Source organism: Nomascus leucogenys, chromosome 6 (genome assembly GCF_006542625.1).
Source record: "Nomascus leucogenys isolate Asia chromosome 6, Asia_NLE_v1, whole genome shotgun sequence".
In the NCBI taxonomy this organism is placed as follows: Eukaryota; Metazoa; Chordata; class Mammalia; order Primates; family Hylobatidae; genus Nomascus; species Nomascus leucogenys.
Genome location: NC_044386.1, coordinates 37,592,658 through 37,609,134, shown reverse-complemented (window position 1 = coordinate 37,609,134; position 16,477 = coordinate 37,592,658). Strand labels below are relative to the sequence as shown.

General features: G+C 37.9%; 1 protein-coding gene across 1 annotated transcript in view; it reads left to right on the top strand.

Moving 5' to 3' along the window:
- Window positions 1-16,477, top strand: part of TTC33 (tetratricopeptide repeat domain 33) — a 49,745-nt gene that overhangs the window by 11,808 nt on the left and 21,460 nt on the right. Inside the window, exon 3 of the mRNA XM_003274372.4 lies at window positions 14,832-14,913. Within this exon, the coding sequence (XP_003274420.1) occupies window positions 14,832-14,913 (82 nt within the window). The remainder of the gene's footprint in view (window positions 1-14,831; window positions 14,914-16,477) is intronic.

The following is a 16,477-nucleotide window of genomic DNA, read 5'->3' as shown; positions in this document are numbered from 1 at the left end:
TTTTGATTCTGGTGTAATCTTTTATTATAACTTAATATAAAACATAAAATGGTGCTTAAGCTATGAAATACTAGCATCTCAAATTGGGAATAAAGGGTGGAAAATAAACAATCAAGATCAATTAACTTATCTTAACTAGCTAATGTTAGGTTGTGAATTCTCATTTGTGGTATTTTAGGCATAAAGATTTTTATCTTACAGAACTCTGTAAGGTTGACTAGTCTGTCTTAGAAGAAAACCAAATGTAAATTCTCCTCATTTATGAATACTTTGAGTACATCCATAAAACATCTTTAGAAACTCCTGTAAATGCCTGTTAAAAGTTCATTAACTTCGCTGTTTTTCTGGACCACACTAATGTATGGAAGGAAAAGCTGTTCTGTTATTGCCATTGGATTCCCTCTGAACTTCCTGTGACAGAGAAGAGATATCAGCATCGTAGACAAACACAATAACTCTTGTTTTCTGCCTGTATGTCGAAACATTGAGTCATTTCACTAAAACCAGTGGGATTGAATGCTTTATTTTGGATGGAGAACACTATAACATGATTATGTTTTTTGCTCTTTAGCATTTATTTTTGAGTAATCTATATACTGCTTTAGAAAATAACTAAAAAGATATATATTTTTTTGAGGTGGAGTCTTGCTCTGTCTCCCAGGCTGGAGTGCAGTGGCGTGGATCTTGGCTCACTGCAACTTCCTCCTCCTAGGTTTAAGCAATCCTTCCTGCGTAGTAATCCCGAGTAGCTGGGATTACAAGTGTGTGCCACCATGCCCAGCTAATTTTTTTTTTTTTTTTTTTTTTTTTTTTTTTTTTTAGTTTGAACAAGTTCCATTTTATTTGCTCTTATCAAAGTTCATCACAGTCTGATTATTGTTTTTTTTTTATTTATTTTTATTTTTATTTTTTTTTATTTTTTATTTTTATTTTTATTATACTTTAGGGTTTTAGGGTACATGTGCACAATGTGCAGGTTTGTTACATATGTATCCATGTGCCATGTTGATTTCCTGCACCCATTAACTCGTCATTTAGCATTAGGTGTATCTCCTAATGCTGTCCCTCCCCCCTCCCCCCACCCCACAACAGTCCCCGGAGTGTGATGTTCCCCTTCCTGTGTCCATGAGTTCTCATTGTTCAATTCCCACCTATGAGAGAGAACATGCGGTGTTTGGTTTTTTGTCCTTGCGATAGTTTACTGAGAATGATGTTTTCCAGTTTCATCCATGTCCCTACAAAGGACACGAACTCATCATTTTTTATGGCTGCATAGTATTCCATGGTGTATATGTGCCACATTTTCTTAATCCAGTCTATCGTTGTTGGACATTTGGGTTGGTTCCAACTCTTTGCTATTGTGAATAGTGCCGCAATAAACATACGTGTGCATGTGTCTTTATAGCAGCATGATTTATAGTCCTTTGGGTATATACCCAGTAATGGGATGGCTGGGTCAGATGGTATTTCTAGTTCGAGATCCCTGAGGAATCGCCACACTGACTTCCACAATGGTTGAACTAGTTTACAGTCCCACCAACAGTGTAAAAGTGTTCCTATTTCTCCACATCCTCTCCAGCACCTGTTGTTTCCTGATTTTTTAATGATGGCCATTCTAACTGGTGTGAAACACTTCTCAAAAGAAGACATTTATGCAGCCAGAAAACACATGAAGAAATGCTCATCATCACTGGCCATCAGAGAAATAATTTTTGTATTCTTAGTAGAGATGAGATTTCGCCATGTTGGCCAGGCTGGTCTCGAACTCTTGACCTCAAGTGATTTACCTGCCTTGGCCTCCCAAAGTGCTGAGATTACAGGTTTGAGCCACCATGCCCAGCGAAAAAATATTTAAGAGGCTATTAAACTTGATTGAAAGTAATATAAGGAAGAATAATTAAATTAGATTTAAAAAAATACTGAGTCCCTGCCTACCAAATCAACTTCATCTTAAACTGTGCTTATTTTTACTACATTTTAGCCAGATGGGCCTTCTTCATTTTTTTGAGCATAGTTATTTTACAACTTTGTGTTATGACTCTGTCTGAAAACCTTTTTTCTCTGGTTTTCTGATGCCTGTCTTCCTGTCCTTTGGATTTCTGCTCATTTGTCATTTTCTCAGCAATCTGCTTTCTGATTACCCAGTCTGAAGTAACATCCCTGTACTCACCCTTTTTCTATCATATCAGTCCATTTTGTTTATTAGCATTTCTCCCTTTTTGAAGTTACTGTATACACTTATTTAGTGTGTTTTGTGTATTTTGTTTATATGTTGTTTTTCTTTTGTAGGAATGTAAGCTCCAAGACAGTAAGGAATTTATCTAACTTGTATAGTGTCTTCAGCTCTTAGAATAATTTGTGGCACCTACTAGGCCCTCAGTAAATATTTATAAAGCTGTGATGTTTTTTGGCTGTATTATGGCTAAAAAGGTTTTTATAAGCTAGCTACCATTTACTGCATGGTATCTATAGAATATACATTTAAAAACTCCAAATTAGAATATAGTATTCTGAGAATATATTTTATTTCATACCCAAACCACAAAGGGCCTTTGGGAATACAATTTTCTCACCCTCCTCCCGAATGAAAATATGGCACTTGATAATAATTGCTCTATTCTGGGTCTTATTCTTTTTCTCTCTTTTTTTAATCTCACAAGGATGGCAGGGTTCTTTTTCTCATAACCCTTACTCTTCCCATTCCCCTGTTGTTTTGTGTACAGAAGGCTTTGTTTATACAATAGGAAAATAACAACAGATTTTACAATACAGTGATTATGGTCTGGGCATTAGTGCCAGATGGCCTTGTTTCTTATCCTAGTTCTGCTGTTGACCAGCTTTGCAATATTAGGCAAGTTATTCAGCCTCTCTGTGTTTAAGTTTCCTTTTCTGCAAAAATTATCTACCTCATAACGCTGTTGTGATGGTGACATGAATTTACATATGTAATGTACTTAATATATTGCCTGTCACATAGTAAATAATAAATATTAGTTATTATTATTATTACTATTATAATAGTCCGAATTATTTTGTTCCTTGATTGGCTATATGTTTCTTCACTTGCAGTTGCCTCATGGGGTTCTTATAAGGCTGAAATCCAATAACGGATATGAAAATACTTTAAAAATTAGGCGTGGATTTCTACTGACAGCCATGAGAGAGTTTCTAGAACTAGACCTGGATGGCCCCAAACAACTAGAAAATTGGACAAAAGATATATATAAAAAAAACTGTTTTCAACCATTGGACAGTAGTCAGCATAGGACTCTTATCTTTGAGAGAAGGGGCAAAAACAAGATGATCCCTATGAGCTTCCTTAATTTCTTTTTTTTCTTTTTTTTTGAGACAGAGTCTCACTCCATTGGCCCAGGCTGGAGTGCAGTGGCACGATCTTGGCTCACTGCAACCTCTGTCTCTCAGGCTCAAGCGGTTCTCCTACCTCAGCCTCCTGAGTAGCTGGGATTACAGGTGTGTGCCACCACGCCTGGCTAATTTTTGTAATTTTAGTAGAGATGGGGTTTTACCATGTTGGCCAGGCTGGTCTTGAACTCCTGACCTCAGGTAATCTGGCATCCTCGGCTACCCAGAGTGCTGGAATTACAGGTGTGAGCCACCATGTGTGGCTGAGCTCCCTTAATTTCTACCTGAAGGTAGTCTCCAGGGAATGGGCACACGGAAGAGGAAACCAGATAGACCACAGTGGTCTTGCTGAGTGAGGAGATGGAGATTGGACTTTGGAGAGGCTGACACAGCTAGAAGTTGCAGAGTAGAGTACCAGAGAAGAGGAAGCTACTCAGAGAAAAAGCTCCAGAAGTCTATGAGGTCCCTTTGAGTCTTTGTTGAACATTAGGCCATGCAACTATTGGGGAATTTCTGTAAATCCTGGGAAAATGACTGAGAAGTTGTAAGCTGAACCATTCGTAGCATTCATACAGAGCAGAGAGCTATTCAAGCTTCAACCATTCAGAATGGAGTGTCTTTGATGGTCACCAGAAATATTTACTGGAGTCACGGGGTTATTTCTTAGTAGAATGACTACACTATCCCTGGAGGGAAGGCTACTCCAGACCTTCCCTAGAAAACCTTTAAAAATAGGTTTTGAAGGGTTCAGACTGATACTTTCAAACTTTGCTGCCTGCCAGAATAGAGCCCAACATTTTTAGTCAACATGTAACATTTAAAATATTCAGCATCTAATCAAAAATTACTAGACATGCCAAAGAGTTGGAAACTGTGACCCGTAAATAGGAGACAAATCAGTCAATAGAAACAGATTCAGAAATAACATAGATGATGGAAGTAGTGGACAAAGAGGTTAAAATGGTAATATAACTATATTCAGATAATTAAAGGGAAACAAACATAATGAGGAGTGAAATGGAAGATATATTAAAAAAAGGAACATCTGGAAATGAAAAATATGATATCTGAAATAAAAAATATACTGAACAGTTATGCTAGTCTGGGTCCTTCTAGAAGCATATGCTAAGACTGGCTTAAACATGCAAAGATTTCATTAGGGAAATCACTGTATGAGAAGACGTGGGGTGGGAACTGAGTAAATCTGGGAGAGCTATGCTTGTCTAACCCCCAGTGAAGGGGAGAGGGAGGGAAGGTTGGATGGAAATGTCTTAGGCTGTCATATAATCTAAAGAAAGTTGGACAATACATTGGATAGTCGTCAAGTCAGAGTTGTCCCTCATTGGAGTCCCATGCCCCTCAGGAATGAGCTGGTCTTATTTCTGCTACTTCCAGTTAATGTGGAGAAAAGCCATGAGATATTTATCCTTGCTGCATATGTGGCCATGGATTTCAGAGTGTAGCAGCTGAGGTCAGCCGGAGGCCTATGCAAGATAATGGAATGACGTCATTTAGTTTTGAAGGAAAGTAAAACTGCCAACTTAGAATTCTTTGTACCACAAAAATATCTTTCAGAAATGAAGGCAAAATAACTTTATCGGACAAACAAAAGCTGAGATAACCCATTACCAGTAGGCCTGGACTTCAAGAAATATTAAAAGAAATTCTTTACATAGAAGGAAAATCATACCAGATAGAAATTTGTGTCTAAGTAAAGAATAAAAGGGTTCTGGAAGTGGTAAACATGGGTAAGTATGAAGACTGATTTAAACAAAAAATTTAAATTCTTTAAAAAGATAATTGACATTAAATAACAACAGCAACATTTTGCAAAGTTATATAGAAGTAAATATATAACAATTGTAATAGAAAGCATGAAGGGATAAATGGAATTATATTGCTATTAGGCTGTTATGTTGTATTCAAACCTAGACCCCAGAGAAACCATTAAAAAATAATAAAAGGCTTATAAGCCAGTAATGGATGTAAAATAAAGCAATTAGAAGCTGAATACTTTATTTTTTTTAAAAAAGCACCATTTGTAGTATTATTCCCAAATCTAAAATTGTTAGGAAAAAAATTCAGCAAAACATGTATAAAAACTATATGAAAACTACAAAATATTGCTGAAATGTTAAAAGATCTAAATAAATCAATAAATATACACTATACTTGTATTAGTTTGTCCTCACACTGCTATAAACAAATACCTGAGACTGGATAATTTATGAAGAAAACAGGTTTAATTGGCTCACAGTTCTGCGGGCTGCATAGGAAGCATAATATTGGCATCTGCTCAGCTTCTCGGGAAGCCTCAGGAAAGCTATAATCATAGCAGAAGGCAGAGGTAGGAGCCAGCACTTCACATGGCTGGAGCAGGAGGAAGAGAGAGTGTGGGGAGTGGGAGTGCTACACACTTTTAAGCAACCAGATCTTGCAAGAACTCACTATCACGAGAACAGTACTAAGAGGGAAACCTGCCACCATGATCCAATCACCTCCCACCAGGCCCCACCTTTAACACTGGGGATTACAATTTGACATGAGATTTGGGTGGGGATACAGATCCAAACCATATCAATGCTCATAGATTGGAAGATAGTATTTTGTTAATACATCAGTTCTCCCGAAATTGATCTTTAAACTCTGCAATTCCAATCAAAATCCCAGCAAGCTTGCGTTTGAGATAATTGACAAGCTTATTCTAAAGTTTATGTGGAAATGCAAAGAATCTAGACTAGCCAAAAGAATTTTATGAAATAAAACGTACTTAGGGAACTTATATTACTTAATTTCAGCCCTTAACTGTGTTTTTGAATGTTATACCCTCATAGTACTAGTGTAAAGATAGACATACATGGATCAATGAAAATAATATATGATACAGAAATGACTCACATGTATGTCGTCAGTTGATATAAATGAAAACTTCTGGTTTTTAAAAGGCTTAATTGAGAACATGAAAAGTCAGGCCACAGACTGGGAGAAAATATTTCCAGTCCATATGTCTGACATAGGACTTGTTTCCAGAGTATAGAAGAACTCTTACAACTCAGTAGGAAGAAGACAAGCTATTCATGTAAAGAATGGGTAAAAAGCTGGAGCAGATGCTTCACAAAAGAAAATATATGAATGGCCAAGAAGCATACAAAAAGCTGCTCCACATTATTAGTCATCAAGAAATTTCAAATTAAAACCACAATGAGATACTATTACCTAGTTACTAGAATGCTAACATTGAAAAGATTGACAGTATCAAGTGTTGGCAAAGATATGGAGCAAGTTAAACTTTTATACATTGCTCATGAAAATGTAAAATAGCTTTACCTCTTTGGCAAACTGTCTGGTTGTTTCACTTATTTTATTTTATTTTTGAGCTGGAGTCTTGCTCTGTTGCCCAGGCTGGACTGCAGTGGCATGATCTCAGCTCACTGCAACCTCCACTTCCCAGGTTCAAGCAGTTCTCCTGCCTCAGCACCCCCGACTAGCTGGGATTACAGGCACGTACCACTCTACACCTGGCTAATTTTTGAATTTTTAGTAGAGACGGGGTTTCACCATGTTGGCCAGCCTGATCTCAAACTCCTGACCTCAGGTTATCTGCCTGTCTTGGCCTCCCAAAGTGCTGGGATTACAGGCGTGAGCCACTGTGCCCGGCCTGTTTCACATAAAGTTAAATATATACTTTATTGTACAATCTCACAGTTTTCTTCCTAGATACTAACTCAGAAGAAATGAAAACATATATCCACACAAAGACTGTTCCAACAATGTTTCTAGCAGCTTTATTAATAGTGTTCATGAACTGGGACAACCTAAATGTTCATCAGCAGGTGAATGAATGAATAAATTGTGGTATATCCATACAATAGTATTCTATTGAGCAGTAAAAAGAAATGATTGACATCTCAAAAACATGCCAAGGGAAAGAAGTCAGGAAGAGTACATACCATCTGATTCCAATTTTATAAATCTGTCTAAAGACAAATTAATCCATAGTGACAGAAAAAATCAATAGTTGTCTGGGGTCAGCAGTTGGGGTAGGTTTCCTGAGAAAGGGGCACAGATAACTTTTTGGATTGACAAAAATGTTCTTTATTGTGATGGTTGTGGTTGTATTTACATGAGTGTATACATGTCTCAAAACTCATCAAAAAGTATGCTTCAAGTGGGTTCATTTTTTGATATATAAATTACACACCAGTAAATTTGATTAAAAAAACAAAGTTTTGAGTGCTTGTCAAATGTAAAATAATTCTATATTTGTTTCATATATCTTTATATGTGTTCATGATGTATTTGTGTTCTGAATTTGCTGTTATATTGCAAGTTAATTGATAGAAGAGATAATTTAGATTTCAGTAAAATTTCGAATCTGGATATTATGTATTTTGGGGTCTTGGTTATTTTATCACTCTGTCAGCCTTCTTTAGTAACTCTTGTGCATCACCTATAGGATAGTAGCAGAAGTCCCCAGTCTTTTTTTTTTTTTTTTTTTTTGAGGTGGAGCCTCGCTCTGTTGCCCAGGCGGCTGGAGTGCAGTAGCACGATCTTGTCTCATTGCAATCTCCACCATCCAGGTTCAAGCGATTCTTGTCCCTCAGCCTCCTGAGTAGCTGGGACTACAGGTGCGTGCCACCATGCCTGGCTAATTTTTTGTATTTTTAGTAGAGATGGGGTTTTGCCGTATTGCCCAGGCTGGTCTCGAACTCCTGGGCTCAGGTGATCTTCCTGCCTCAGCCTCCCAAAGTGCTGGGATTACAGGCCTGAGCCACTATGCTCAACCTTGAGTGGTTTTTAAATTCAGAAGTCTTACCTTAGAGTATTCATGATTCTTTTTAACAAAAATCTGGTTTACTCTTCTACCCAACCCCCAAGAAATTTTGGTGCTTATATGGTATAGTGAGTATAGTGGTTTAGAGTGTAGATTTTGAAGTCAGATTACCTCCATTCAAATCCCAACTTTATCATTTCTATCTACATAAACTTTGAGTAGTTATTTTTTGTCAATTTCTACCTCATATATCAAATGGTGATACATATCTTATAGAATTTTGGAGGATTAAAGAGCAAAGTCCATGTAAAAAGCATGCCACCTAGCACCTAATAAGCACCAAGTGAATGTACTTTAGATATAATATTTTAGGATTTTATATGTTCTTGGTATATTTCCTGTAGTAGTAATATATATTTTTATAAATTGTTTTGTTCAAATGTCTTTTTCTAGAATTATTACAAACTAGGTTATACCTTCTCAAGAGTCACAGTGTTAGTCCCAACTTTGACATGTTGGCTTTTAAAGTTTCAGCCACTAGATGGTGATATTTGACTGTCTAGCTAACTGGTCTAATTTTTCTGTTAGAATCAGTTGTATGTGTATGAAGCAGGGATATAAATTAGAATTTACCATGCATTTTGTTCTTGTCTAGAAAAGTATACCTACTAATGTAAATTTGAGGGTGATCTTGCTGTGTGACCCACATTCTACAGATTACCCACATCAGTATATTTAATGACAGTGGTTTTGCCTCATGCTCTGTGGAAAAACATAGATACAATCAGTGTAGAATGACTTTATTTTCTCACCAGCACATCTTCCAGCCTTACTGTATTTGTGCCTGTATGATCTGTCATCATTCCGTTGTAATGAAGTGCCCTGCTCTTATCAAAGGCCCACCACTCCACTTGTACTCTAGACCCCATCCCCTTGTGCCTTCTCAGGAACGTTGTTCTAAAATTATCCTCTCATTTTTATATAATCTGTTTCTTCTTTTCTCTCGGCTACTTCTCACTGGCATGCAAACATACCCTGATAACATCCATTTAAAAAGCTTCTCTCCGAATGCTCTGCCATTTCTCTGCTCCCCCTGGACTACAAACTCCATTTCTTGATGAACCATCCAGTCATATTTCTGTCCCCATGAATCCACTGAAACTGCTTTTGTAAAGGTTACCGATGACCTCTGTGTTGTCAAATCCAGTCATCACTTCTCTGTTCTCATTTATTGTGCTTCTCATCATTCAGCATAGGCGACCACGCTCTTCCTAAATACACTGCTCTCTCATCTTCCACACCACCATGTTATCATGCTTGTCTTTGTCTCCATGTCCTCTCCTTTTTAATCTTTGCTTGCTCCTTTCCTTTTGCTCTCCAGATCAACAATCATCTGTGTTTGTGGAGCTGTTGCCAGCTTAACATAGACCTTGTATTTATTCTTCTTTCTTCATGCCTTACTTCTGTTTTTCCCTCACTCTTGATTGCCTGGGATCCTATCCACTCAATAAAGATTTAGTCAGTAAGCTTTGGCCTCAGGCTCTGTTTTCCAGGTAACCCAAATTATCCTGGATTTCTTTCTTTTTTTCACTCATACCAAGTCCAAGTTGAGCCAACTGTACATTTTCAGTGTATTGTAAATCTTTTTTCCCCTTTCTGTTTTCACTTCTGCTATCCTTATCTAGGGTTATCTCATACCTAAATTACTTTGGTTGTCTCATATCTAGCCTCCCTGTGTACATTTTTGTGCCCTTACTGTCTATTCTTCTGGGTCTGACTGATCTTTTAAAAATGTAAATCAATAATTCATGTCTCACTGTTGTATAGAAACTCTGGATTCTTCATCACACGTACAATTAAATCCACATGCATAACTATGGCTTATTGTATTCTCTGTGATCATGGCTTCGGCCCACCTCCCTGACCTCTGACTTCCTTTCCTCTGGTTTTATTTCCTGTCCACAAAACATGGTTTGGTCCGGCCCCAGTTTCTTCCCTTTGCCTGGAATGGACTTTCTCCAGATTTTCAGTTGTCTGAGCACATTTTGTCACTCAGGTCTCAGCTTGAGTGCGTTCCTAGGAAGACCTTTCTTGACCGCCCATTCTGAGTAGCCACTTGGTCACTCCCTATCACATTCCTCCATTTGTCTTTTATCATGGCACTTATATTTTAACTTAGTTTGTTGTCTGTCTTTCCCTGTCCCCTTCTAACATGCATACACTTTAGAAAGTAAGATCTAGAAGAATAGTAGGGACCTTTTATATCTTGTTGGGTGCAGCATCCTTAGTACTTATTACTAGAATTCTACCTGTCCCAGGGTAGGTGCCCAGTAAATATTTATAAAGTGAATAAGCTGTTAACTATATAGCTCATTAAATTTAAAGCCACAGTAAATTAGAAGTCTAATTGGGAGTAAAGTAGCTAAACACGTTGACATTTCTATTTGGTAAATGAGTGTGCTATCTAACTTATTTAGCTTGATCACCAGCTGTTCTTTACCTCAGTGTAGGGCATTATCTCATCCTGCCCTATTGTAGTCCATGGAACTATTCCCTTTGCTTCCTTCCTTGTGCTAGTTCAGTTGCATACTGTTAAGATTGTCCTTAAACTGGCGGAATCAGACTTTGGTCATTTATTAACCACAGTGACTTTAAACCAAGTTTTTATCTTTTAATGCTTCCTATCCAACAGCTGCAGCAGGGCTGTGTCTGTTCAGTCTGTTCCAAACTGAAGTTGAATTAAGAGATATGCTGCAGAAGTTATGAGAGACTATTGATTTGTTCAGTGCCAAGTTTCCTGTGATCTAAAAATGGAGGAACTAAGTGGTGCCACCCTTTCTTTGCAGGCCAACAGAAGTAAACCAAAGAGAAATGAGAAGGGGGAAGAATTGAATAAGTTGATGATAGTGAAGTAAATACCCACCATTTCTTGCTTTGTTTAGCGTGGAAAACAGCTCACTTGTTCCTTTAAACCTTTGTAGGCCTCGTTGGCAACAAAGCACATTTCATTGAGTGATGCCTCTGCTGGCAGCAATGGTTATGTTTTCAAAATAAAAGGCAGTGCAGTTGAGAAGAGAGGAAAGTTTTCTTTTTTCTCAAATCTGTGAGCCTGTGTTTCCACGTGTGTGTGTGTATGTGTGTTTGTATGTATATGCACACATGCATACCTGCCTAATAAAAAGAAAAAACTAGTAATGGTCATTGTCACCTTGAACCTCTTAGTTTATTTTGTACTTGGGACAACTTAAGCTTAGGAACATAAGCAGCTTTGTGGGGTTGGGGATGGGATAAGCCATCCTGCTCTCAGCAGTAGTGCTAGTGGTATTTTGGGCAAGACAGCTCTTTATTGTGCAGGCTTGCTCTTTGCCTTGAAGAATGTTAACATCCCTGACCCTCTGCCACTTGTGCCTCCAAGTCACAGTGATGACCACAAATGCCTTCTATGGGGCGATAACTTCTTCTGGTTGAGTTGGGTAGAAAATAGGACTGGAAGTAAAAAGTAAATTTGACAGATACGATAAGCTTTTAACAGTGGTAGGGCCAGGTAGATCTAGGGCTGGCAAACTTTATTTATAAAAACAGCCTGTTTTTATAAATAAAGTTTTATTGGGACACAGCAATGCCCATTTTTTGAATGCATTGTTTATGGCTGATTTTGGGATACAGTAATAGAGTTGAATAGTTGTGATAGACTGTATGGTTCACAAAACCTAAAATGTTTACTATATGGACCTTTACCATGTCACCCCTTGCTCTAGAGACCAAAGACCTTCAGCCCCTTCCTGAAAAGCTGTCAAAGACTCCTGAAACCTCAAACATCCAAGTTCTTAAGGTCCCTCTGCTAAACCTAGAATTCTAATGTTTTTGTTTTTTTCTACCTATGTTCACATTCCCCTAGTCTTGGGATTTCTTATAATTTCTATATATGAAATAATGAACGGAACAAAGTAAGAATTTACGTTTTTACCACTTTTGTCTTAGGGTAGAATTTGTTTTTATTACCATTTTTTTTCCTGTTGTGTTAAGAGCATGCTACATCTGTCCCCTCTTTTCATGCTTTATATGCTGCTCTCTGCTGCCTTCAGGACTTGGAGAAGGTAGGGCAAATGAGGTAGATAGAATCTGTTATATTAGGCTGGGCGCGGTGGCTCATGCCTGTAATCCCAGCACTTTGGGAGGCCAAGGCGGGCAGATCAGTTGAGGTCAAGAGTTCAAGACCAGCCTGGCCAACATGGCGAAACCCCATTTCTACGAAAAAACAAAAATTAGCCAGGTGTGGTGGCATGTGCCTGTAGTCCCAGCCACTCGTGGGCTGAGGCAGGAGAATCACTTGAACCTGGGAGATGGAGGTTGCAGTGAGCTGAGATCATCCCACTGTACTCCATGTACTCCAGCCTGGGTGACAGAGCGAGACTGTCTAAAAAAAAAAATCTGTTATGTTAGTACCTTCTACATTCCCAGAAATGTTCTGGGTACTGTGGAGCATATAAACAAATCTACCCTTTGGTTCCTGAACTCGTTAGAGAAGAGAAGACAACAATACAAGGAGGAATTAGAGCAGAACTAAATGGGAGGCATACTTGATATAGTTACAGAAAGTATTGGTCTTGTATTTTTAAGAGCTAGCTTTAAATCCTGTCTTTTGCAGGACTTGGACAGTCCTTTAGCTGCTCTCAACCACTAGTTCCTCATCAATAAAGTGAGAACAAGTAATGCCAAACTTGAGGCCAGGCGTGGTGGCTCACCCCTATAATCTCAGCACTTGTGGAGGCCAAGGCAGGAGGATTGCTTGAGGCCAGAAGTTTGAGACCAGCCTGGGCAACATAGTGGACCCTGTCTCTACAAAAATAAAAAAAATAAAAAAATTAGCTGGGCATAGTGGCATATGCCTGTAGTCCTAGCTACTTGGGAGGCCAAGGTGGGAGGCCCTTGAGCCCAAGGATTCAAGGCTGCAATGAGCTGTGATCACTGCCAGTGCAACAGAGCAAGACTATGTCTCTCAAAATAATTTTTAAAAAAGCAAATAATACCAAATTTATATTCACTTACTTTCAGTGGTAAGTGAATTACTTTTTGGGAAAACAATTGTATGTTAAATAATTGTATTGAAAGTGCTTTGTAAAACATAAAATGCTTTGGAAATATAAGTGTTGCTATGTGGTCTGAAGTGGTACTCATAGTTAGTGGGCTAGAGCCACTGGAGGAGGTCTTCATGAAGAACAGAGCATTTTAACTTGGTCTTAGAGGAGGAGCCTTTGAATAGATGAAGAGGAGTAGGAAGGCAATCTTAGATATGTGATATGGTTTGGCTCTGTGTCCCCACCCAAATCTCACCTTGAATTGTAATAATCCCCGTGTCAAGGATGGGACCAGGTGGAGATAATTGAATTATGGGGGCAGTTTCTGCCATGCTGGTCTCATGACACTGAGTTCTCACGAGATCTTATGGATTTATAAGGGGCTTCCCTGTTTGCTCAGTGCTCATTTCTCTCTTTCCTCCATGTGAAGAAGGATGTGTTTGCTTCCCCTTCTGTCATTATTGTAAGTTTCCTGAGGCCTCCCCAGCCCTGCAGTACTGAGTCAATTAAACCTCTTTCCTTTATAAATTTCCTAGTCTTGGGCAGTTCTTTATTGTAGCGTGAGAATGGACTAATACAGATGTGTGTGTGTATGTGTAGCAGGGGATCCATACTAACAAAGGCATGATATGTGGGTAGGGACTGTAAAAACCTTGCTGAGTGGAGCACAAGTGTGTGTAGGGAGTGGTAGAAAAAAGATCGGACAGACAGTCCAACCTTTTCCTTCTAATGCTGGAGGAAAGACATTTGCTACTATTAAATCTTGCAGAATTTATTACTGCTACCTTTGTTACACAATTGTGAGTGGAAGGACTGTTATGAAGGAATACATCAATAAATTAATTTCCAAAGTTTTTCCTCTTGCATCTATAATAACATTTGGAAATATTGTTTAGAGAGGCTTGAAATCACCCACAATATGCCTAAAGAAGCAGAAGCACTTTCTTTTTAGGTGATATAGTTACTGCTTTTAGAGGTTATATCATTAAAGCTTAGTAGATAATGGCACCACGGTACTAAATTTATTTAATGTTGTATATACTTTTATTATTATCATAAATAATCAGAAATGGGTGTTAAATTATACTAAGTATTGTTTAGTGGCATGTACTTTTTTCTCCCTTCTCTGTTACATATGAACCCATTTCTAAGTTTTTCTGAGCATACACTACATGATCATGTGGATTTTGTACTTTAATAAGTTGCTGGACTTAATTTGCTAATCTTTTATTTTGGATTTTTACATATATTTCATGGACTAGAAAGTAGTCCAAAAAACTGTTGAATTGAAAGTACATGACTACTCCTCCTGAAAGTAGTCTAAGAGTAGAATGGTGTTTGCCCGGGGGTGGAGGAGGGGGCAATGAGGAGTTATTGTTTAATGGGTATGGAGTTTCAGTTTGGGAAGATGAAAAAGTTCTGGAGATGAATGGTGGTGGTGGTTGCACAAAAAGGTGAATGAACTATATGTACTTAATGCTACTTAATGCCTCTGAACTGTACACTTAAATGGTTAAGATGGTAAATTTTATATTTTACTACAATAAAAAATTTTTCGAAAGTCTAAAAAAAGGCATATTGAAAATATGGCATTGATATAACTTTAACAACCACAGATATCGGGAGGCAATTCAGAAGTGGGATGAAGCACTACAGTTAACTCCAAATGATGCTACCCTATACGAGATGAAATCACAGGTAATAATTATGAAGAATTTCACTTTGCTTATGAAATTGTGCTGTTTGTTCGGTGAGTGAGCGATGATGAAACAAAATAGCATTTTCTCCCATTTTCTTTTTCAAATACAATTTCTTTGGGAAAAAATATTTCACCATTATTTATGGCTCTGTCTTATGCATAAAATTGGAAATTCATTTGCCTTCACAATGGAGTTAACTGTTATTTTAGCCTAACCATTGTAAGATAGGAATCGATGGCTGTCTTTTAAAGTCACTGGTGGGCAGGTGCCAGGGCTCACGTCTGTAATCCCAGCAATTTGGGAGGCCGAGGTGGGTGGATCACTTGAGGTCAGAAGTTCGAGAACACCCTGGCCAACATGGTGAAACCTTGCCTCTACTGAAAATACAAATATTAGCTGGGTGTGGTGGCACACACCTGTAGTCCCAGCTACTTGAGAGGCTGAGGCAGGAGGATCACTTGAACATGGGAGGTGGAGGTTGCAGTGAGCTGAGATAGTGCTACTGCACTCCAGCCTGGGTGACACAGCGAGACTCCATCTCAAAAAAATAAATAAATAAAAAATAAATAAAAAGTCACTGTTGAGCTCTTAGATGAAAAACATATGATTTCCTTGTGATTAAATGTAGTAGACTTAGCAAAATAGTTCAGTTTTCTTAAAAATGAGGATGGATTGGGTTCTAGATGAGATATTTCTAAAAATGGCTTAGTCCTTAGCAAAAGGTCAGCATAGATGCAATTTTATTAATAGCTTAAAAATAACATTTGTACTTTAAAAATATGTTTCTAATATTTTGTAGGAAAGTCTGTAAAGAAAACCTCTGAGCACTTGAATAGGTTATCCAAGTGATTTTAAAAGTCTCACACAGAGCGTTAAACATATTTTTGGCAGGGAATTGTTGCAATTCAGCCTTAATCTGCACACCTAACAAATATTTTTCAAATCATGATCTCAAATATAGGACATACATTTGTCACCTTTCACTTTAGTTTATCCAGGAAAAACCCAAATAAATTATGTCACCTGAATCAAGTGATATGAGGACCTTCATTTGGATTCCTTTTTCAATCTTAAATATGTATATATGAATGACAGGTTTGTGGCAAGCTTTATGAAGACTTGTTTAATCTGGAACCTGATAATAATGTGTGTGTCACAAATATTTTAAAGTGTTAATGGTCCTAAAGATTATAGATAAAATCCAGCCCTTTCCCACAGACCACAGTGGAGGGTACTAGAACTCTCTGGTAACCCTAACTCTCCCTAACCCTAACCCTAACCCTAACTTCCTAGTATGTATGGTTTGAAATGCCCAGTAGTGACAAGGCCTAGGGAATGTTTTAAATAATTTTTATAACATAAAGATGTTCATTAGGGACAGGATGGCTGGTTGAACAAATTAATTCACCTAGTTTAATGGCAATACCTGGGGTTCCCTGAAAACCACATTGTAAATAGAATAAATAGAAGTGGAATTGGGAGTTCAAAATACCTCTGAGCCAGCATAGTTAGGATATGCCCACTTGGTTTTGACCAGATGGACATAAGATTAAATAACTGGA